This window comes from Lactuca sativa, chromosome 4 (assembly GCF_002870075.4).
Source record: "Lactuca sativa cultivar Salinas chromosome 4, Lsat_Salinas_v11, whole genome shotgun sequence".
NCBI classification, from domain to species: Eukaryota; Viridiplantae; Streptophyta; class Magnoliopsida; order Asterales; family Asteraceae; genus Lactuca; species Lactuca sativa.
In genome coordinates, this window is record NC_056626.2 from 149668138 (window position 1) to 149692430 (window position 24293).

At 34.5% G+C, this 24293-nt stretch overlaps 3 protein-coding genes and 1 long non-coding RNA gene across 6 annotated transcripts; 1 reads left to right on the forward strand and 3 right to left on the reverse strand.

The window, feature by feature from the left end:
* The first annotated feature begins 3593 nt into the window (after positions 1-3593).
* On the forward strand, positions 3594-8397 carry LOC111892301 (ATPase 9, plasma membrane-type). The gene is made up of 13 exons (XM_052770469.1): positions 3594-3861; positions 3958-4077; positions 4450-4548; positions 4633-5085; positions 5390-5836; positions 5924-6046; positions 6136-6240; positions 6335-6644; positions 6845-7359; positions 7454-7627; positions 7714-7896; positions 7986-8169; positions 8250-8397. Exons 1-12 carry the CDS (start codon positions 3808-3810, stop codon positions 8133-8135), a joined length of 2733 nt encoding a protein of 910 aa, XP_052626429.1. The 5' UTR covers positions 3594-3807; the 3' UTR covers positions 8136-8169; positions 8250-8397.
* Positions 4394-5968, reverse strand: LOC111892299 (uncharacterized). The gene is made up of 2 exons (XR_006190703.1): positions 5895-5968; positions 4394-5828 (listed from the first exon to the last, which is right to left on the reverse strand). It is a non-coding gene; the product is annotated as an uncharacterized LOC111892299 (long non-coding RNA).
* Positions 8398-8637: 240 nt separating the features above from the next.
* LOC111892300 (ribonuclease 3-like protein 1) lies at positions 8638-9600 on the reverse strand. Its single transcript, XM_023888374.3, has 3 exons — positions 9413-9600; positions 9085-9196; positions 8638-8916 (listed from the first exon to the last, which is right to left on the reverse strand). Exons 1-3 carry the CDS (start codon positions 9534-9536, stop codon positions 8751-8753), a joined length of 402 nt encoding a protein of 133 aa, XP_023744142.1. The 5' UTR covers positions 9537-9600; the 3' UTR covers positions 8638-8750.
* Positions 9601-13810: 4210 nt separating this feature from the next.
* Positions 13811-17180, reverse strand: LOC111892273 (probable receptor-like protein kinase At1g80640). Of its 3 annotated transcripts, XR_006190704.2 has the most exons (12): positions 16840-17178; positions 16389-16562; positions 16050-16303; positions 15833-15965; positions 15455-15518; positions 15280-15376; positions 15099-15198; positions 14895-15013; positions 14690-14779; positions 14488-14617; positions 14088-14176; positions 13811-13892 (listed from the first exon to the last, which is right to left on the reverse strand). XR_006190704.2 is itself a non-coding variant. In XM_023888348.3 (11 exons), exons 1-10 carry the CDS (start codon positions 17024-17026, stop codon positions 14495-14497), a joined length of 1329 nt encoding a protein of 442 aa, XP_023744116.1. In that variant the 5' UTR covers positions 17027-17180; the 3' UTR covers positions 13939-14176; positions 14488-14494. The 3 variants fall into 3 exon arrangements, 2 of the variants coding, with proteins under 2 accessions (XP_023744116.1, XP_023744115.1); XM_023888348.3 differs by lacking the exon at positions 13811-13892 and having other exon boundaries at positions 13939-14176; positions 16050-16291; positions 16840-17180; XM_023888347.3 differs by lacking the exon at positions 13811-13892 and having other exon boundaries at positions 13939-14176.
* Between the last annotated feature and the right edge of the window lie 7113 nt (positions 17181-24293).

A 24293-nucleotide genomic window follows, 5' to 3' on the forward strand; every position in this document is an offset into this window, starting at 1 on the left:
AAATACTAAAAGACAAAAACGGGGTGATTTTTTTTTGTTATGTTTAACTTAGAAAATGGTGAAATTAGACAACTTTAAGATATTTATTGTTAATTAGTATTGATTTGACGTTTTTAGGATATTAATTGTTTGTGATTTAAGTTAATTGTCTTATACCTTTTTTATTATTACAACTAATATGTTTGAACTCTTAAAACCGTTTGAGCTATAAACTGCGGTTAAAACCACACAAAATAATCGCACCAAATTCATGCAGTTAATAACCGCAACACAGAAAAAACAAAACCGCACCGCAAAAATAACCGCACCAAGCGGTTTTAAAAATGGATTAACCACATTTGCGGTTAGAGGTGAGGTTTTGGCTAATAACCGCACCGAACCGCACCGCGCTCAATGTACTATCTTTTCCAATTCGTGCAAAGACACTACTTAAAATTTTCTGAAAAATAACTTGTTAGATCTGAGGATAAAGTGATAAACCGATCAATGACATTATTAAATCCTGTAAAAAGATTTTTTTTTTTAATTTAAACAAAAAAGCTAAATAAAAGGACCAAATGTGTAAATTCGACTTAAGTTGAATAGTTTTTGTTTATGGTGAAATTTTTTATAAGTATATTACATCGACTCCTCGGTTTTTGGAAACAAAGAGAACTTTAAGTAGGCAAAACAAGAAGATTCCAAAGAATGGTGGGTCTTGAAGCTAACCAATTCGATAGTTTAAAGTTTAATTTTAGTGCTCCTATTAAACAATCAAAAATAGGATTGTGACATTATAAAATCAATCATAATGATTTTTTTTTTTTTTTTTGGGTTTTCTAGTCCTAAAAATGTTCTACAAATCGTTTTTTTTTTTTTTTTGAACTTCCAAATTACCCAACACTGTACCAAAATATTTATTGCAAGAATACAAAAAAACATGTGATCCAAATTCTCATCGGACCACCGACATACAGTGCATAAATATCCCCAATTGTAACATCTCATATGGCACGTACCCATTATAGGGTTCAATGTCCCCGTCTAACACACTGACCGGTGCCCCAGCTTTGATACCATCTGTAACATCCCTCTTGCACGTATCACAATATTGTCCGCTTTGGGCCACTCAGCACGAGGACTTCCCAGGGGTCACCCATCCCAGTACTACTCCCGCCTGAGCACGCTTAACTGCAGAGTTTTTATGGGACCTGCTACCCTCACGGCTTTAAAACGCCTTGTGACAAAGAAGGTATCCACACCCTTTAAAAAGAATGATTCGTTCTCCTTCCAAGTACTTCCTTATTTTTTTGGATTTGCGATCTCTAGGCCCACTTTGGATGACCAGCACCTCGGCCTGAGGTGGGTCTCTTCCTACCACCATATCTAGGAATCCATATGTCGCGGCCTTGGCTCGCTTTGCCCGAGCCACAAACCCTTCCCATAACTTAGTGATAGTGGGTTTCCTTAGCCCCAACACTTCCTGTTCTAACCTTCGTATCTTGCGCTTATTTTTCTCAGCAGCCTCAACCTGTATTTGGTTCTCCAGTATGATCCTTAACCTATGCTCATCAAGCTCTTCAATTTTCCTTTTCAAAGTGTGAATCTCACGTTGTGCCTGTGTCATTTCATCTTTATAAAGCCGCTCCCAATAGGAACCGGGACAAGTTGGCGTATACTCCACATAGGGCATATGGAACGTTTCGTATCTTTGTTCCACATGGTGCTCCACGTGATTCCCCTCCGGTTCCTCTTCGGGGTCTTCATCGAGTTCCTCATCAGGGTCTTCATCGGGCTCCTCCTCAGGATCCTCGTCAGGTTCCACCTCAGATTCCACATCCTCGTCTTCTTCATCCTGCTCAGAGAGGTTAAGTGGAGTCGTTGGTTCCAGACTGCCTTTCGAATCAGAGAGCTCTAACTCAGCCTTCAACTTCTCGTGAGGAAGTAACCCACTAGTACCCTCACTTGACACCCTACTATCGACGATTGCCTTTCCACGATCCATAGTACCTACAAACAAGACGCAGTCCAGATTAGGCGATGTACTGCTCCTCCCGTTTAAGCTTAGGCGTTTAAACAACGACTAATCTGCTTAAACATCTCTCTGATACCAACTTGTAATGCCCCAAATTTTCAAATAACAATATTAACTTAACATGGTCTCAAAACTTCTAAAATTCGAAAATTCAAATACTAATGTCATTAATAATAATAATAATAATAATAATAATAGTGGAAGCAAATAGAAATTTAAGTAAACACTTTGTGCGTTAAGTCTTCCTCAAATCTTGTCGCATTCTTCAAGTCTGAGTTTTATCCTTTCCATTCTCGCTGCCACTTGCTATGTTATTTCCTGGATTGCGTGAATTTAATACAGGTTGAGGCTACTGAGAAAAGTAAGCGCAAGATACGAAGGTTAGAACAGGAAGTGTTGGGGCTAAGGAAACCCACTATCACTAAGTTATGGGAAGGGTTTGTGGCTCGGGCAAAGCAAGCCAAGGCCGCGACATATGGATTCCTAGATATGGTGGTAAGAAGAGACCCACCTCAGGCCGAGGTGCTGGTCATCCAGAGTGGGTCTGGAGATCGCAAATCCAAAAAAATAAGGAAGTATTTGGAAGGAGAACGAATCATTCTTTTTATAGGGTGTGGATACCTTCTTTGTCACAAGGCGTTTTAAAGCCGTGAAGGCATCCCATAAAAACTCTGCAGTTAAGTGTGTTCGGACAGGAGTAATACTGGGATGGATGACCCCCTGGGAAGTCCTCGTGTCGAGTGGCCCAAAACGGACAATATTGTGATACGTGTCAGAAGGGGATGTTACACCAATCAATGAAAATTAGCCTTTTCAAAAGTTTATTTTACTTCAATCTCCAAGTCAAAACATTCATCTTAATGGACACAAAATTGTTCCATCAAATAGGAGATCCTTCCACAATTAAAATATACTATCTATTAAACGCTTTGCAAAAGTAGTTGTGTACTTCCCAATAGCTTCTAAATCCTATCTCTATCTGTCACATTGTTAGGATAACACTTGCTCGAAGTAATTTTTCTTTCACCCAACTCGACACACACACACACACACACACACACAAAAAAAAAAAAAAAAAAAAAAAAAAAAAAAAAAAAAACTGATTTCAAAGTGCTTCTAAACAATTGATGATTGTTTAGGGACACAAAACTAAATTGACTAGTAACTATTAGTGTCTTATTGTTTGGTGTACCGATAAATTGTAGATTACAATGGGTTAATTGTTAACTCAAAAAATTGCACAATATGAAAATAGTTCAAGCAATATTCTGTTTTTTACACTACTTTATTAAATGTAGCAATCATATCATTTATGTACCATTCTTTTCTTTTTTTACAATTTTACATGAAAGAAAGTCGGTTGCATGTAAGAACATGTATTAGCGCTAGAATACTAAAATAATGTAACTAATTATGTTACTATAAAACATGAAGCGAATATAATGTAGAAAAACACGGAAACTAATTAAAGAAAAAGAAAAAACTAGTGAAGATGCGATAGTAAGTAAGTCTGTATGATTGTATGGTTAAAGTAATAACATAGGCGTAAATGTAGACTCCTAACCTAATGGGTCTTCTCTAAATCGCATCCACTAGTTTGAAAAAGTAAACAAGTATAATGTACATACACACATATATATACATCTTTGAATGTAAATTCTCATAATCACTACTACGTAAATTGCTCTTTTAACTTCTTTCTCTATTCTGACATCTCTTTTCTATATATCATACATTTACTTATATTACTTTCTACCCCTATAAGCTTACCCAGAGCTTCTTGAGACTCAACAATGGCAGACGGTGGCATCACCTGGGATGACATCATGAAGGAGACTGTCGATCTTGTACAAATGACCTTTCTACCCTTCACCTCTATTCTTTTTTCTTTTTGGGAAAACTAATCACTAATGACGTTTTTTTATTTTTTATTGTTATTACAGGAGCATATGCCAATGGATGAGCTGTTCGACCAATTGAAATGCACGAAACAGGGATTAACCGGTGATGAAGGAAGGCGAAGGCTCGGCATTTTTGGTCCAAATAAATTGGAGGAGAAAAAGGTAATTTCATTACCCAAATTTAAAACCAAAAAATATAAATCAGTCTATTTTACACCATCTTTCTCTAAACTTTAAAACCAACACCCTCTTTTGCACCATGTTCATTTTGCTTAAACTTTAATATGTTTTGATTTTAAGTACTTATAATAATCGAAATATATATACGAATATTTATTTATTTGGTTATAAGTATAATTTAAACAAATATTGTAAAAAAAAAAAAAAAAAAGATGTTAGACAAATTTTTTAAAAAGCCAATAAACATAATGGTAATTTTAAATATATTTGAAATATTCTTTTTGGTGCAAAAAAATGGTGATAAAAATTGGAGATTATCTTAAGAATAATATTTAATTTACAACATTAATTCAGGAAAACAAACTCCTCAAGTTCCTTGGATTTATGTGGAATCCTCTCTCATGGGTCATGGAGGCTGCAGCTGTCATGGCAATTGTCTTGGCTAATGGAGGGGTATGTATTATATGTATATGTATATGTATCGGTATCAGTATATGTATCTGTATGTATGTTGATGGTGAAATAACGATCGTGCAGGGGAAGCCACCAGACTGGCAAGATTTTGTTGGAATCACAACACTGCTAATTATAAACTCGACCATAAGTTTCATAGAAGAAAACAACGCAGGCAATGCAGCAGCGGCGTTAATGGCGGGTCTTGCTCCAAAAACGAAACTTTTACGCGATGGAAAATGGTCAGAAGAGGAAGCTGCGGATCTTGTCCCTGGAGACATTATTAGCATCAAGCTCGGAGATATTGTTCCGGCTGATGCACGTCTTCTAGAAGGAGACCCGTTAAAAATTGACCAGGCGGCGTTGACTGGTGAGTCGTTGCCGGTTACTAAGAAGCCTGGAGACAGTGTGTTTTCCGGTTCCACGTGTAAACAGGGTGAGATTGAAGCGGTTGTGATTGCTACTGGGGTACACACGTTCTTTGGCAAGGCTGCTCACTTAGTCGATAGCACAAATCAAGTTGGCCATTTCCAAAAGGTATAATAGTTTAAAGATACTCATCGGGCAACAACCAGCCCGGTGAAAGATAATAGAGAAAACTGGACACAAGAATATATGTGGAAACTCCAAAACCAGTAGATGAAAAACATAATATAGTTTAAAAAGAGCAAAAAAACAAAGAAAATGAAAATAATGATTAAGGTTCTTCTGAAGTCGAGACAAAAATTTATTGCACCTCAAGAAAAATTCACTATATGAGAAATTGTTACAATCACATACACTGATCTCCAAAAAAATGTGTTATATCTACAACAATTGTGATGATTTTTTTTTTGGTTAGGTGTTGACAGCGATTGGAAACTTTTGTATATGCTCGATTGCGGTTGGACTGGTGATAGAAATAGTGATAATGTACCCAATTCAGAAACGAACCTACAGGAATGGAATTGACAATCTATTGGTTCTACTGATTGGTGGAATCCCAATCGCAATGCCGACAGTGTTGTCAGTGACAATGGCTATCGGGTCCCACAAGCTATCACAACAAGGAGCTATCACGAAAAGAATGACAGCCATTGAAGAAATGGCGGGAATGGATATTTTGTGTAGTGACAAAACTGGAACACTTACACTCAACAAGCTCACAGTCGATAAAACTCTTATTGAGGTTTTCGTAAAGGATATGGATAAAGATACGGTAGTTTTAATGGGTGCAAGGGCTTCAAGAGTTGAAAATCAAGATGCAATTGATGCTTGTATTGTGGGAATGCTTGGTAATCCTAAAGAGGTAATTAACTATTATATTATATAGAAATTAATTAATATAGTAAATGATAATGTTTTACCTAATAGAGTCATGGTTTCGTTGATGTAGGCAAGAGCAGGGGTGACTGAGGTACATTTTTTGCCATTTAATCCTGTGGACAAAAGGACAGCAATGACATATATCGATCAAAGTGGAAACTGGCATAGAGTCAGTAAAGGTGCACCTGAACAGGTATATATAATAAATAATTAACTGAACATAAAAAAAAAAAAAAAAACAAATTCTCTTTTACTAAAATAGTAGCTTGCTATTTTTCAAAGATTGTGGAGCTTTGCAACTTAAAGGATGAACCTAGAAACAGAGTTTTCAACATCATTGATAAGTTTGCTGAACGTGGGCTTCGTTCTCTAGCTGTTTGTACACAGGTGAGTTTTCGTATTTCTAGGTAACAGACGATTCCCAATCCTAGTCTTAGAATTGGGTGATTTTGAAGTGTTTTTGGTGGTTAATTGTATGCAGACGGTGCCCGAAAAATCCAAGGAGAGTTCCGGAGGCCCATGGGTGTTCGTTGGTCTCCTCCCTCTCTTTGACCCACCAAGGCACGACAGTGCCGAAACCATCCGGCGGGCCCTCCACCTTGGTGTCAACGTGAAAATGATCACCGGTGACCAGTTGGCAATCGGGAAAGAAACCGGTAGGAGGCTTGGAATGGGGACAAACATGTACCCCTCTTCCTCACTCCTTGGTCAAAACAAAGATTCGGCTATTGCTAATATCCCTATTGAAGAGCTAATCGAGAAAGCCGATGGCTTTGCTGGAGTCTTCCCTGGTAAAGACACATTCTCACATTCAGATGTGATTTCACATCTGAATGTGTAAGCATACAACCTCTAAACGGTTAAGGGACCCTACCTTCTTTTAACCGTTTAGAGGTTGTTTTAGCTTTCCTTGGTTCTAGTTATAACTTATAAGTTATAACTAACCGTATTTATACATAATAACTCACTCTAAAAAATGGGTTGAATGCAGAGCACAAGTACGAGATTGTTAGGAAGCTACAAGAAAGAGACCATATTGTAGGGATGACGGGAGACGGTGTGAACGATGCACCAGCACTAAAGCGGGCCGACATAGGAATAGCGGTTGCAGATGCAACCGACGCGGCCCGTGGTGCATCAGACATAGTCCTGACAGAGCCAGGACTAAGTGTGATTGTGAGTGCAGTCCTTACTAGCAGAGCCATTTTTCAAAGAATGAAAAACTACACCATCTACGCTGTCTCGATCACCATCCGTGTTGTTCTTGGTTTCATGTTGATTGCTCTTATTTGGAAGTTTGATTTCTCGCCTTTCATGGTTCTCATCATTGCCATTCTTAATGATGGAACCATCATGACCATATCAAAGGATAAAGTCAAGCCTTCACCTATGCCCGATTCATGGAAATTGAAGGAAATTTTTATTACCGGAATTGTTTACGGTACTTATTTAGCTGTCATGACTGTAATCTTCTTTTGGTTGGCTCAAGAATCCGACTTTTTCACCGTAAGATATTACTTCCTTCTATCTCCCAACACGTTATATTTTCGGTTGTTTCGTAAATTGCGCCTAATTAATGAAATTAATGTTTATTTTTCAGGAGAAATTTGGTGTTCATTCAATCAAAAACAATGATTATGAGCTTACAGCAGCTCTTTATCTTCAAGTTAGCATTGTTAGTCAAGCACTTATTTTTGTTACAAGGTCAAGAAGTTGGTCATACACGGAACGCCCTGGTCTTCTACTTCTGACAGCCTTTTTCATAGCACAGTTGGTAAGCTTTTATATGTTTCTAAAACTTTATAAAATGATTATTGTATTTGTAATGTAATAATTAATTATTGTTTAATGAAATTGAAGATTGCTACACTTATTGCTGTGTACGCAAACTGGGATTTTGCAAAAATCCATGGAATAGGTTGGGGATGGGCTGGTGTGATTTGGCTTTACAGTATCATCTTCTATTTCCCTCTAGACTTGTTCAAATTTATCATCCGCTTTTCATTGAGTGGAAAAGCATGGAACCATATGCTCCAAAACAAGGTAAAAAAAAAAAATTGTTCGAATTTACTTTTAAGTGCTAATTAACTCTATAAGTTGATTGATTGAATGATTTTCCATGACAAAACTAGACCGCTTTCACAACCAAAAAGGACTATGGTAAAGGAGAAAGGGAAGCCCAATGGGCCGTGGCCCAACGGACTTTACACGGGCTCCAACAGCCAGAGCAAGCAGGGCCTTTTAGCGATAAAGATGCCTTCAGGGCTGACGTGGCTAGGTGAAGTCAACCTAATCACACTACAGTCTACACACAAGGTTAGGGTTTAACATTTTTTTCACATTACAAAAGAAACCATATTTTCTTGTGTGTTAATAATATTCACTTTTGTTTGTAGACTAAGGGAGCTTCATACACTAAAGGGGAATGTGGAATCAGTAGTGAAGCTGAAAGGTCTTGACATAGACACTATTCAACAACATTAGAGGGTGAAGGTGGAAATAGTTTAGTTCTTTCTCACATGAGGAAAGATTTTGGCAAAGAGAAATAAGGGTATAGGAACGTTGTTTTTTCATGAATGAGATGTTGGAATAAAAGATATTAATAAAAATGGGTCTAAAAGAAGCCTTTGTAGGCATGATTTTTCATATTTCCTTGCTAAAATCATTGTATTTTCAACTCGGTTTTACTTATAGAAATCTATGTTACTGTTTACTTTGTCTCTCTATCTCTATGCGTTCATTCTTCAATGTGTATATCATGATAGCATAATGTTGGATGATGGATGGATTTCACATAGATGCACATTACTAGATAAATATGATTTTGGAATAAATAACAGCAAGATAGTGGAAATTATCTAACCTAAACTACTAATCACCTTAATTTCTTGAGCGAATCATGCTTTTTTGGGGTAACCTAGATGCACAAGGTACCATAAAACTCCTTCAGCAGCTGAATCTGCTGCATTTTTCTTGTTGAATTGAGGCTTTCCAATACACTCCACTAATATCCATGACTTTGAGTCTTCTTCTTTCATCTCAACAACTGCCTTGTAGGTGAACCTGTTTCATGTATTACATCATCTCTAGGGTTAACATAGAATTGAAAACAGTTTATTCAAATCAAAATATATGAATGTGTTAAGTGAAGTATAAATTGGAAATTGACGATTGTGTTGAAAATTTTGATCCTTTCTGTAATGGAATAACAATTAGAGTGTATGAACTTACGATCTGAGATTAGTCGGACCATTTTCGTTGCAACAAGTGAATACCGGACGTTTCCACCGACTTTTCGCACATATCTCGTACAAGCATGATCTCGCCGTTAACTTCACCGGATCTTATTCCGGGAGAAAATCGATACCAAAAAAAGTAAGTAAATGAAAACACAGTAACAAGAGATTTATAGTAAAACCTAAAAATGAGCAAAGGGGGGTTTTTTGGAACTTAAAGTCTTAAAGCCTGCAGTTTATGAGCAAAAAAGCGTCTAAATGATTCAAAAACAGGGAAATTGGAGTGAAATAAGTGAGACTAACTGTTTTACAGTAGCATATACCTCGGGGAATAGGGGAGGAGGGCGAATTAATTGGTAGAGAATCGCGTGACAGCGGCGGAGTTTTGGCGGAGGGAGTACTGCTCCGGTTATCATCTCCGCCGCTTGGGAACGGCACCAGGCTCATGGTTTCTAATTCTTCCGGTAGACTTGTGAAATTCACAGTAGCACCGCAGCAGTGTAGAGCATATTATATTGTTATTACTGTTATAGAAACTTGGTACCTGATTAATTACTAACGGAAATACTAAAAATAACACACACACACGTCCTTAACATTGTTATTAACTAAAATAAATTTTGGTAATTTTTCTTAATTTCTTTAAATTTACTAAAATAGTCGATTTTCTTTAATGATTTAGCTAAAAATTAATGTTTGTCTAAATTAGTCAACGAAACCATAGATTTGGCACACTCGCCTTCGAATCATCAAATAGGTTTGTGGTTTCATGGTCGACCTATGGTTTCAAAGTCTATTAGCCAATTATATTTAACCCTTAAAAAAATTTCCAGATACAATATTTGTAATGATCCAAGACGAAATTCTCTTTGTAATCTTATATATAGATTTTTTTTTATCATATACGAAAATAACACATATTATTTCGGCTAGTTAAACATGATGCATGATTGAGGTATTATTGTTCATTCTTGTCTTCGAAAAATAGTTGGAGATTGAAGTCATCGAGGCTAGGTAATGCTAAGGTGGGTTCTTGACCCATCTAAATTTTAAAATTTTACAATAAGTTATATTTAAAAAATATTTAGGACCTATCTTAAATATTTTGAAAGATCCATTTTAATATGTTTGACAAAAAAATGAAAGAAAAAAGGTGATATAAACCGTAGACAATCAAAAACATATCATATTTTTTGGCATTAAAAAATCACACACACATCGACTCCATAAAGAAATTGTGAAGATTTTTCATTATAAATAGTTGTTTCCTCTTTCACACTTCTAACTTATTATGTGAGTATAAATTGGTTTTAATAAATAAATAAATGAAATACCGATTTGGATCTGTTCTTTCACCACCTTTCACCACCAACTTTTATACATGTTGCATTTGTTGTCACCATCTTAGGGTGATTTGGAGATTTAGAAACGGAGTTTTATTTAGAGATACACCTCCCATTAAAAACTTGTTTTTTGACAGTATAGTTGTTTTTTCTTAATTGATTTATGTATAGAAACAATTATGTTAATGTTGGTTGGGTTGAGTAGTTTCAAAACCCAATTTTAGTTATTCATGTAATTTTTTTAACTCATTGTTAGTTTCATTATAAAATTTTCAAAGAAAAAGTTTAAGCGACATAATCACGACCAATACTCATCATTGGGATGCAATTGTCATCAGTGTCAAAAGGAACCTATTTATCTCATATTCTCATTAGACATTACGCAATGCAAAAGCACATACAAGAGAAAATTAAAACCATATACTCTCTCTATGTGGAGGAAATTATGAAGCATTCATTACATATCCGAGAATTAGCATGCGTTCTTGTTCTTAGTCCTTAATATAATTTTACTTCGTATTCTATCTATGTAGTTTATTTGGAAGTCATTTTTTTTATTAAACTATGCATGTTGCAAAAGTACCAAATTGTCTGTTTTATTTCTTAAGTACTTATGTGAAAGGTTCAGAAAGAGCCACGAGTATTCGCGTAAGGTGGCCAAATATAAGCCCGATTAACTGATAAAGTAGTGGGTGCATTGAATGTTCGCATTTTTTTTCTCTCAATGTCTATAGTAGAGAGTGGCAGAATTTCAAAGAAAGTGATTTAAAAGTGTTAGAATTTAATGAAAGTTGGAAAAGAGGGATTCATGGGAATTAAAGTCGTAGAGCTTATCAAGTGAAACAACTTTTGTGATGTTGCGTTGCATTTGATGAAAGGTTGGAAAAGAGGGATTCATGGAATCATGGATATTTACTTATTTACCTATTTTAAGCATTTAACATACATTAATGTAAAATAGATAGTATTTTTTAAGGAAGATTGTTATGATCCGAATTTTATGGTAGGATCATTTTTGGCGTTACAAGATCGTGATCGTAAGATCATATTTGATTCCTAAGAACTTACAAAAAAAAAAAATTACATACTTATAGTATTTAAAACATGAAAAATACATCTTCATCCATCATTTGACTGTTAAGAAGTTATAAAAAATCCAAACATTAGTGATGACAAATATTATATAATATATTTTAAAATAATAAATGGTAATGTCTTGCACCAACATCTAGCGACTACTGGTCCAATATGTTCATCATGGTACTTTACGTACAACTGACCATGTGGAACTGGTGAATAGATAGCAGAGCACAATCTAACTTTTTTATGTTCAATATCTTCAATCTTGATGGTAGCTTCTCAATCTTTCGTTCGATTAGAGTTGCTTCCTGATTCTTTTCTTGAGTTTTGCTTTGATTTTGGGGCGTGACTAGTTTCTTGAATGGATAAAGGAAAAAAAATCTATGGTTTTTACCTTACCCTATAGTCCTTTATGGTTCAAAAAAGTGAAGAAATAGATGGTAAATGAGTACGAACATATTCAGTATTCAGATTTTGCTGGATTGGTAGGATCAGATGGATCCTGATCCCATGGTCCCAAATGTAATCTTATGGCAAACTCGGTTCTATTAGTGATAGATCAGCGAAATTTTTTTGTTTTGATTTGAAGAAGTGTGATTTATTGTTGATCAGGTTGTATTATAATTTGACCTAGATATCAAATGACCATTATATTGTGTTAGGTGAATGAAACAATGACCATTATATTGTGTCAGGTGAATGAAACAACACTTGAAACATAATTTTCGATTGATGTGTGTATGTGTAATTAAGTGAGAGTGTTTGTGTGTATGTGCATTCTTTAATGAAGTATTATGAACCTTCCATTAGGCAAATAAGGTGGATGCAGGTCTTCATTCACTAGGTGAAGTGAAGAATGTGGATTTGGATTTCCATGGATCGTATGATTTGTATCAAGTAAATAATGCAAATGTGAGATATTGTACTGATATATAACTAGATGTTTATTCAAAACACCAGGTGTCCATGATTCTGGATACATGGATATTCACAATTTCATTGAAAATTCGTAGATATGGAAAATTGTAGGTGTAGTGTCCATAGTCCCATAAATAACATTTTGGGTGACTCGGTAGTGTTATATGTATGTTTTTAATATTCAATTCTTTTAATTTTTTCTATCCTAATATTTGCAAGAACCATATTTATTCTAGATAAGAAGAGATCAGATGAAAATGAAATTAATATGTCGGAATTCAAAAAACACTGTGTAAATAAATTGTACAATTTTTATTAAAAAAAATTATTAGGTCCAAACAGAAAATGCATGATAAACATAATGATTTTTAAGCAATTAATCGAAAAAAAAAAAAAAAAAAAAAAAAAAAAAAAAAAAAAAAAAAAAACCATCAATCTATATTATTTGAGACTTTCATAATAACTGAATTAGAGGATATATTCTTCATTTGATTTTGCTAGCCTACATGTTTACAAAATGAAACAAAGCTCCTTCTACTTATGGCTATGATTTACATATGTATGCTTACACATACAATATTAGATAAAATTTGTTATATTTAAGTCTCTAATATGTAATTTGAAAAATGGTGAACTGCATCATCTGAATAGTCCATGTAAACAAATACAAAGGCTCGTATCTCATATAAAATGTCATTTACGAAACACTTACAATATTTTGAACGTGCTAGGGTTTGAACCATAAACTTTCTATGTGGAATTTCGAACTTTGTTAGGCTCCCATAATTTGTGTCCATTTAAGCGGTTTTCAACTTTACATAAGTATACACGAAATAAAAACTAGTTAACTAAATTATTTGAGCTTTTATTTTAGAACAAAAAAAAAAAATATAACTCAAAAATTATTTCAAGTAATGTTTAAAAGAACTCATATCTATTATAACAAAATTACTAGGTTACACATCTATTATTTAGATGTACTTTTATCTAATTTTATAATTTCCAAAAACTTACCCTTACTTTTGCCAAACATACTCAAAGCATCTAAGCAAAGTCGTTGGCACATTACTTGAATGTATAAAAAAAAATAAAAAATTAAAAAAAATTAAAAAAAGAACATACTCACCATCACTACATAAATTTTTATGTTTTAGACACATGAAATGTATGTCTCAAAAAACACCAAAAACATGTTACTTCAAACCACATGAAACTAAACACCATCCAAACGAAAGTAACTCAAACCGGTCAAGTTACAACTTGTTGAAAGTACAATAACAGAATCTCAAACCATTATTACATCCGGTTCGAGTTTGACCCGAAGTGACCCATAACAAAAACCACACAAAATCCAAATCAAATCATTTGACACAAAATCCAACGTGATAACATGGAGCTTTCAATCCATTAATTCAAAACAAAAACCCACTGAAAAGTCGCATAATGAGGATGTTTTGTTGGCCTGTACATAAAATAAAATAAAAAACACAAAAGAGCCCATGTACTACTTCTTCTACTCTTCTTCTATTACATTAAATGTTAACTCATGTACATCGTACTCTCTTGTTCCAAAAAAATTATTACTATGACGTATGACCCCTCTCTTCACAACTTTAGATCAGATTTTTTGACACGTGTACAAAAGGTACACTCGTACCTCATAACACACAGCTATTGTAGCACCCACAAAAACATCATTAGATACCCAAAATGATAAATGAGATGGAGCCAACGTTCACGAGTTTCCTACACAAATATTTTAATAAAATTCATTTAGATAATGTATGAGATCGTTAAATTCTATTGGAAAATGTAAAAAGTTATTTGTCATTCTTCTCGTGTTAAAATTTAACATTGTGAAATTTGTTTTTTTGTAATGTAAAAGGTAAAATGTTATTTAGTTTCATTTAAAAACGTTTATTTAATTTAGAAAAGAAAACATCGATATCCTTACTCTTTTATACAGATACACATCATTACTCATTCAGTCACCCTAAGTCAAAAAGGATATACCCATAAATAATTTTATCAAACAGAAGGGTAAAACAGTCATTTACTTAGTTTTTAAGCTCTTAGTGATCCTCCAAGCTCAACAGGTACCAATGGAATGAATGAATGCAATACATCTGTTATCAATGGCCTGTAACTCGGTTCAGGTTGAACACAAAGCACAGCTACAGCAGCAACCTATAATTTCATTAAAATGTTAAATAAATTAAAAAATAAATCTACTTTAACTTTTTTTTTTTAAAAACTAACTTGATATAAATGCTTCAAGTCCATTGTATCTCTAATCACAGGATCAACAATGTTTGGAAGCTTTGATCTGTCTGTTAGCTGAGGAACAGCCTGTTTATCAAATTAATTGTTTTTTAATTAATATCTTGTGATTTTTTATTTAATAAAAATAAGTTATGTTAACATTAACATTAACATGAACATTAACATAAAATAAAATCGTTACCCATGTGACAATAGATTGAAATAAAGAAGGTGACATTTTCTCCACAGGTCTTTTCCCTATTAAAAGCTCAAGAAGGATAACTCCAAATGCATACACATCACTTTTATCAGTGAGTTTACCTATAACAACAACATTTAATAATCTTAAAAAAGAATAATTTAATTAAAGGGTTACGATTTTATATTATTAAATCATAATTCATACCATCTGATAAATATTCAGGGGCCACGTAACCTGAAGCTCCCGAAAGCTTTACTTTGTTTTTGACATGAAACTCAGTGGTAGCGAGTCCAAAATCAGATATCTGAATTTTTATTAAATCCAATTAGATAAAGAAATTAAATTATAATAGATTCTTGATAAATATTTATATAAAGGATCTTACTTTAGCATTGAAGTTGGAATCTAGCAAAATGTTTGATGATTTGAGATCTCTGTGAATTACAGGTGGGTTGCATCGTTCATGAAGATACTCTAATCCTCTGTTTAAATTTTTTTTTTTTTGAATTATTAATTTAGATTTAAAAATAAACGTAATCTAGAAAAATAAATGTGGATACCTTGCGATATCAAGTGCAACTTTCATTCTACGATGCCATGTTAAAGCCGATCCATGAGAAGGTCCTAATGGTATTGAATAAGAAAAAGGTTAAAATTGTAATTTTACAAATTACTAGTTGCGTTTTCCCATAATGTTTAATAAACTTGTTTGTATACACCTTGTGTCATTTTAGATAATCACTACCTTTAACAAGAACAAACAATAATGGAATGATGGCAAAATTGTAAAATGTAATAAAAAAAAAACATTCTTACAAATAGTCCAAAAGTTATTCATTTTTAAAAAAAGTAGTTTTTTTTTTTATTCTTTTTGTTTATGCCTTTATGGCTTATGCTCTCTTTAACATGAAAAGCAAAAGTAGTAAAAGAAACTTTACCATGCAATTGGGATTCTAAAGAGCCTTGATGCATCATTTCATACACCAAAAATCTATTCTCATCATGAATGCAATAACCCAAAAGATTGATGATATTTTGATGCTTCAATTTGCCTAACCAATCTACAGCATTCTGTAAACAGATCCCAATGAATTACAGTAAATTCAAAAAGGGTATAATTGTAATTTCATGAGGATTAAAAGTGTAAAGTGTTACCTCAAATCCTCTTTGGGTATCTGGACCTCTACCATGGAGTCTTTTCACAGCTGCAACAAAATGATCATTGAATCGAGCTTTATAAATATGTCCAGATGAATCTACACGAACGATATGATCTTCATGAAAATCGTTTGTTGCAGAAATCAACCATTCGTAGTCGATAACAGTTGCAGAGCCCTTTCTACCGGTTGTGATTCTTGTAGGGGTAAATTTGTCCAAGATTGGACCCAATGATAACCCTTTTGAAGAATCTATATGAATATGATGTGATAATAATATTAGAAAAAGGTAAGTTTTTTTTGGAATGTTTTAGTCAGTAAAAAAGATTAAAGATACCTTGGCCTTTTGGGGGTTTGTTGATATTGAGGGGTTCTGTATTCTTTTGTTTAAAGATCCAGAAACAGAATAAGAACAGCAAGATTGCAGCAAGGAGAGTTGAAGCGATGATGAGTGCGATAAGAATCGTCGTGTTCAAATCCTCATGGTGAACGACTTTGATTTCTGATACTCCTGTTTAAACATAATCGTTTAGCTAAAGCGAGTGTCACTGTGATTGCGAACCCATTTTGATGAAATTATACGTAAAACATATCATCGAGAGGTGATGATACAAGCGTATTACAGGTGAGTCATATCATCGAACAGATGGAGTGCATTTTACTCGAGATTAACAAGGGACTCATCAGTTCAAAACTAGAGTGTGATTTACAGTGACGAATCACAAACGTAAAAGAAGATTCGATTTTTTTTTAATTTATGGAAAACTAATGATTTTAGTGAGATTTACCTGGAGAGTGAGCTTCATTGTCCGTGGGTATGCGAGAAAATGGAGGCTTTTTCTCGGTAGGAAGAACAGGATCAGCAATGGAGGAGAGAGGAGGGTACGTCCTTATAGCTTCAGTTGGCTCTAAAACTACGATTAAAGAGGACAAAATCCAAATGGGAATCATCCAATTCTTCGAAAGAAAATTCATTCCCAAAATTTGCTAACAGTTTTCAAGAATCTTTTAGGAACATGAAGGAAGTAACAGTTGTGGAGAGACAATAGAAGGGAAGGTGAACATTTAGGATATCTTGTGTTTGGTCTTGATTTTAAATCGGAAACCCACTCTAAATAGTAAATCCTGTTAAATCTCCATCTTCTCTTTCCTGTATTTGTCTCCATCTATTATAGATCTCTATATAAAATTCTTTGTTTTCTTTAAACCTTAATAAATAAAATAAAGGATACAAATACAATCAGGGATAAGCATTTGGACAAAGAACCCGTCGGAACCGGATAAAACCGATCGGATCGGGATCGAGATCGGGACAATATTCTTATGGATTTTTGGAACCGGGAATCGGTAGGGACCGGTCATTGGACCGGGTCCAAAACCAGGAATCGAACCGGACCAGCTTTTTTTTTCAGCAATATCTTACGAATTTGAAGTGTGATTGACATTATTATTTTTCCTACATGTTATTTAGGTTTTGAAAATAATTTTAGACTATAAAATCTTTTGATTTGGTTAAAAACTGAATGAGTTACAAGCCCTACAAGGAAGCATATGAAATCAGACTTTTTATTTTCTATTTCAGTACTAAAACATAATCTGATTTTTTCTTAAAATGTTCATATCTCACTCAGTTGAAGTGGAATTGAGATGATTCTTTTTTCTACATGCTATTTAGGTTTTGTAGATAATTTTAGTCTATAAAAACGTTTGATTTAGTTAAAAATTAAATGAGTTACAAGCCCAGCAAAGAAACATATCAAAACAATTTTTTTTTCTGTTTCAGCATTAAAATGTAATCTCACTTTTTTGTTAAATGTGCATATCTCACTTATTTTAAGTTGTATTGATCTGACTATAAAAACGCTTTATTCGGTTAAAAATCGAATGAATTACAAGCCCCACAAGGAAGCATATCAAATTAGACTTTTTTTCTGTTTCAGCACTTAAACGTAATCTGATTTTTTTTGTTAAAATTTGCATATCTCACTCATTTTACGTTGTATTCACCTGATTTTTTTCCTAAATGTTATTTAGGTTTTGTAGTTAATTTTAGACTATAAAAGCTCTTAATTTTTTTAAAAACTGAATGAGTTACATGCCTTGGAATATAGCATACCAAATCTATTTTTTTTTTTAGCAACATACAAGAAAGTTTGATTGTATTTTCTTTGTTCTTTTTGATAGATCCGGAAAAACCCGAAACCGTAGCTGAAATATTTTTTAAAATACGCTGTTATTTCTCAATGGTTGGTTCTCATATTGAAGACCCGGCAAGAACCGGTGATCCGGTTCGGTTCCTATTTACCACCAAGTTTTGTTCCAGTTCGGGTCGGGCCGGTTCCGATGTTTATTCCTAGATACATTATGGTTCTTAAAGTACTTGATTAAGTAATCTAACAAGTATGAGTGAGACTGAGCATTTTAAATAAAATAATTTGTTTTTATTTTTTTTAAATAATCATCTTTTTCCGAATGCTCCATTTTGGACTACTGTTTTCACTTCGAAAGCTCCATGTTTGATTTTCAAATTCCAAAATTATTTTTTGGTTTTTTTCCAATTTTTATTTTTGAAAAAATATCGTCACTTATGTTTGAAATGTTTATTTCGAAGCGTTTTAATGTCATTGTTTTCCAATAAAATGGTTGATTTTATGTACTAATATCGTATATAGTTAACATTTGTTTGTTTAACTCTTTTGTTAGATTTAAGTAAAAAGAAATTTTTTTTTCTTGAAATTTCAAAATTGTTTATCGGCTTTCATAGTTGCAGTAGAAACAAACACAAAAACAAAGTTTATTAATTCAAACATGTTTAATTCCTAAGTCTAAGTGGTAGAATTAACCTAATTGCTTGAATTCTTCCAACTCTTGAAGCTTAGGGTTCCTTAGCGCCTTCTGAACCTTTTAGTCGCAGCTAATCCTTCAAAAATCGCCAGGAATGCCTTCCCATGGGATAAGGATTCGTCTTTTATAGATATCCCAAAACAGAGGGTACTCGGCGAGTAGCAGAATCAACTCGCCGAGTAGGTCCATACTTATCCGTCTTGAATTAGCAGTCCTATTTATCTTCTGGCATATCGTCGTGCACTCGCCGAGTAGGGTCGATCTACTCGCCGAGTAGAACTCCTTCTTTCACTCTTTAATCTTCACTTGCTTTCCTTTTCTCCTTTTTGCCTCCAAGCATATCTTTTGGACTGAAAACACAATTCACAACATTTTAAGTACCTTTTGTCCACATTATTCTCATAATTAATCAAAAATAACTAAGAATATATGTTAAATAATTAACTAATTATGCACATATCAAAATACCCCACACTTGACTTTTGCTTGCCCCCAAGCAAAACTAAATTTTAAACACATTAAAATCACATTAATAACTCCAATCCAACCCAGCCATTATGCCAAGACCGCAACGCATGCATTTGTGTCTAAAATTCCTAACCCCCCCCCCCCCCCCATACTTCAAATACTCACAATCCTCATAAACATTCGCCCACTCACCCCGAACTATGCTCATTTTATGCAACCCTCCGAATCCATCCTCAGAAAATCTCTTTACCCTCAAGGTATTTTTAATTGAGCAACCCAAGCATACATATTCTAGAATTACAACTTTTCGATACCACTATGGAATTCTTTGAATTCTTCACTTTCTTGATAATTTGATCTTTGATATCTTTGAATTCACCAACTTGTATTGACTTTTGGTATCTTCAACTTTTTGGATTTCTTGGAATTTTGATCTTCAGATCTTCACTTCATCTGCTCCAAAATTCCTATAACTTTTCTAGCAATTCTTTTTTTTTTTCATGTATTTCTCAATATTTTTTTTCACTCAAATCCCTACATGCTTAAGCAGGGGCGCTCAATCTCAACCTTTATTGGCTAATGATAAAAACTTTCCTGGATACATTTCAGGTTTAGGCTGCTAAACATATTGCATCCCTCAGGCTGAGCAAGGTCGTGTTTTTGTCTCATGATTTCACTGAAATAAGGAAGCCACAAATGCACTAGAACGTGTATAGGCTCAACTAAACATTTGGGTTCTCATGCAATTATTAACACAATTCTAATATGGAATCCTGATTTTTACCAAAATTTTCTAATTTAAGACCTAAGCATTTTTTATATGCAAAAAAAATTTTAAAAATTAGCCTAAATTAAGATTCTAAGTGTTCTAAGATGTGACTAACCCCCTACCCCACACTTATTTTATGCAATGCCCTCATTGCATATTATAACAACTAAAAATGCAAATAGAGAGAAAGTTGGAACAAACTCCCCTGGGGTAGCAGTCGCTAGGTTGACACTCTCTTCTTCAACTCCTTCTTCTAGTGACTTTAACCATGGGAACAGCTCATCCATGGCACGGGCGTCATACGTCTCGTGTGGTTGATAGCTCGAAAACTCCAAGGAAAAAGGGTTGTTGCACAATCCTCAGTAGTAATTCATAAAGAGTGTATGAATGGCGCAGAAAAACTAGCCAGAACAAATCAGAAACTCCTCTTGCAGCAGGCTACTCGGCAAGTAGGTGATCAAACTCGGCGAGTAGAACTCGATTGGCAAAGTAGTTCGTGCAAAAGCAGATGTACTCGCCGAGTAGTATTAGTGCACTCGGCGAGTAGAGCTTATATTTCCAGAGTTTTATGAACCGCTGTCTCTCTTTACGCTAGTGTTGACATGGAAACATAAATGTACTCTCCCGTGAACTTCCTAAGCAGCAACACTTCAGTAAACTCTCGATATTCGTGCAAAAGCAGATGTACTCGCCGAGTAGTATTAGTGCACTCGGCGAGTAGAGCTTATATTTTCATGTATTTCTCAATATATTTTTTTCACTCAAATCCCTACATGCTTAAGCAGGGGTGCTCAATCTCAACCTTTATTGGCTAATGATAAAAACTTTCCTGGATACATTTCAGGTTTAGGCTGCTAAACATATTGCATCCCTCAGGCTGAGCAAGGTCGTGTTTTTGTCTCATGATTTCACTGAAATAAGGAAGCCACAAATGCACTAGAACGTGTATAGGCTCAACTAAACATTTGGGTTCTCATGCAATTATTAACACATTTCTAATATGGAATCCTAATTTTTACCAAAATTTTCTAATTTAAGACCTAAGCATTTTTGATATGCAAAAAAATTTTTAAAAATTAGCCTAAATTAAGATTCTAAGTGTTCTAAGATGTGACTAACCCCCTACCCCACACTTATTTTATGCAATGCCCTCATTGCATATTATAACAACTAAAAATGCAAATAGAGAGAAAGTTGGAACAAACTCCCCTGGGGTAGCAGTCGCTAGGTTGACACTCTCTTCTTCAACTCCTTCTTCTAGTGACTTTAACCATGGGAACAGCTCATCCATGGCACGGGCGTCATACGTCTCGTGTGGTTGATAGCTCGAAAACTCCAAGGAAAAAGGGTTGTTGCACAATCCTCAGTAGTAATTCATAAAGAGTGTATGAATGGCGCAGAAAAACTAGCCAGAACAAATCAGAAACTCCTCTTGCAGCAGGCTACTCGGCGAGTAGGTGATCAAACTCGGCGAGTAGAACTCGATTGGCAAAGTAGTTCGTGCAAAAGCAGATGTACTCGTCGAGTAGTATTAGTGCACTCGGCGAGTAGAGCTTATATTTCCAGAGTTTTATGAACCGCTGTCTCTCTTTACGCTAGTGTTGACATGGAAACATAAATGTACTCTCCCGTGAACTTCCTAAGCAGCAACACTTCAATAAACTCTTGATTCGTACGGACTCAATCCTAGGAACAAGACTCCATAATCACTCATAAAGACTCTCATTCCTCTCTTGACCCTTCCTAAATAGCATGCTTCCTAGCTTCAATACCTGAAAAGAAAACTAAAAGTAACACTAATATTCCAACCACATAGCCAAATTCAACATGTCCACAATTGTCTTAAAACAAACATCAAAAATAAATTCCTAAATTACCCTAATAAACTAGAAGTTTAGAAAGAAAAAGAAAAGACAACTCTAATGACGGGTTGCCTCCCGCAAGCGCTTCTTTTTGTGCGAGTCTTTAGCTGGACTCTCAACTTAATAAACTTCCAATGAACTCAAGGCCAATCCATCCGTTGCATTGAATATCTTCTTTGGTGGACCAATTTGTAAAATTTGGCTATTTGCTTCAAAAATTGGCCAAACGAGCTTCAATTCATATAACCCAAGAATCTTGATAAGGGTTGGAACCGGTTGGATACTAATCAAAAATGGATCGTGCTTCAGAACATTCTCCAAAGTTGGAGTCGTCACCCCATGATTTGAAACACAAACCGGAAGAACAGGGGGCCACGTCGTGGTAATGGTCAAACCACAACTTGGTTCCTGCAATTCAGCTTGTTCTTGTTCTTCGTCCAACCTCTCTGCTAACAACCTTTCCAGCTCCTCCAAATCTCTTTCTGGATTAAATTCTTCATCTTGTAACTTTAGCTCTTGTGACTCAAATTGTTCTTGATCGTTAGACAAGATGTTAACTAACCATCTATCAAATTTCTTCAAATCTTCATCCGAGTCATATTCCTCATCTTCCTGCTCAATTTCCTGCACTACTTCCTCAAGAAAAGCATCAAAAGCATCGAGATTTGGAAAATACATACTAAATAAAAATAAAAATAAAAATAAAAAAATAAACTAAATAAAAAAATTAATCAACAAAAAAAAATAATAATAATAACAATTAGCAAATAAAATTAACTATTTAGAACCGTTCCCCGGCAACGGCGCCAAAAACTTGATGTGTGTAAAACCAACTAGTTTTAATCCTACTAACTTCAACACAAAGAAAAACACACGAAAGGCAGTGTACCTATCGATTAGCAGTTTAGTTCAGGTAAGTAGGGTATCGAACACAGGGAACGGTAAACAATTAAAATAGATGCTAATATTATCTAAATAAAACAAGTAATAGAAAGGGGGTTTTCTCTAGTTTTGCAAGACTAGAAACTTAAACAAACTAAATTAACTAATTAACTAAAGCAACAACTATTCACCAAATTTGATAAAGATGTTTCTATTTAGGTTCAACCAATTCACTCTTATGGTTATTTAAGTTAAGGTGGATTAATTGCTATTGGTTACCAATTATAATAGTTAGGTTCATATTCATTACTCCTAACCCTTAGACAATTAACTAATTTAAGCGTTGATCAAGTGTTTAAACTAATTAATTCCCTAGATTAATTATTTGGATTAAATAAGATTTGTAATGGTTAATTAAGTTATTAATTCAATTAACCTCTTGTTGATGGTTTCTCAAACAAGCTCACACATTAATCTTCCTATTTTCTTATTAATCTTAGTTTCATAATCATTACTTCTAAGCATATGTTTTAGCATTCACATAGACATATGAGGTTAACAATTAAGTGATGTTCATGCAACCTAGTTGCCTTCCAATTAACAGAAAATAGTAGTGATTAATACATAAGGTTCTTTAACAAACTTAATTTAATAAATCACCAATAGACAATTAAGCAAAAATTAATAATTAAACCATAGGAGTTCTTTGGTATTCCCCAAACAGAAACAAAAACGAATTTAGCTCATAGTTGCAGTAGAAACAAACACAAAAACAAAGTTTATTAATGCAAACATGTTTAATTCCTAAGTCTAAGTGGTAGAATTAACCTAATTGCTTGAATTCTTCCAACTCTTGAAGCTTAGGGTTCCTTAGCGCCTTCTGAACCTTTTAGTCGCAGCTAATCCTTCAAAAATCGCCAGGAATGCCTTCCCATGGGATAAGGATTCGTCTTTTATAGATATCCCAAAACAGAGGGTACTCGGCGAGTAGCAGAATCAACTCGCCGAGTAGGTCCATACTTATCCGTCTTGAATTAGCAGTCGTATTTATCTTCTGGCATATCGCCGTGCACTCGCCGAGTAGGGTCGATCTACTCGCCGAGTAGAACTCCTTCTTTCACTCTTTAATCTTCACTTGCTTTCCTTTTCTCCTTTTTGCCTCCAAGCATATCTTTTGGACTGAAAACACAATTCACAACATTTTAAGTACCTTTTGTCCACATTATTCTCATAATTAATCAAAAATAACTAAGAATATATGTTAAATAATTAACTAATTATGCACATATCAATACCCCTTTTTGACCTTCCCAAAATCGGAAACTATAGTCGCCTGGCCCGCCGCCAAACTGCCCACTCATGATATCACCATGATAGTCGCCCCTTGAACCTCAAACTCTGATAACTCACTGCTCCT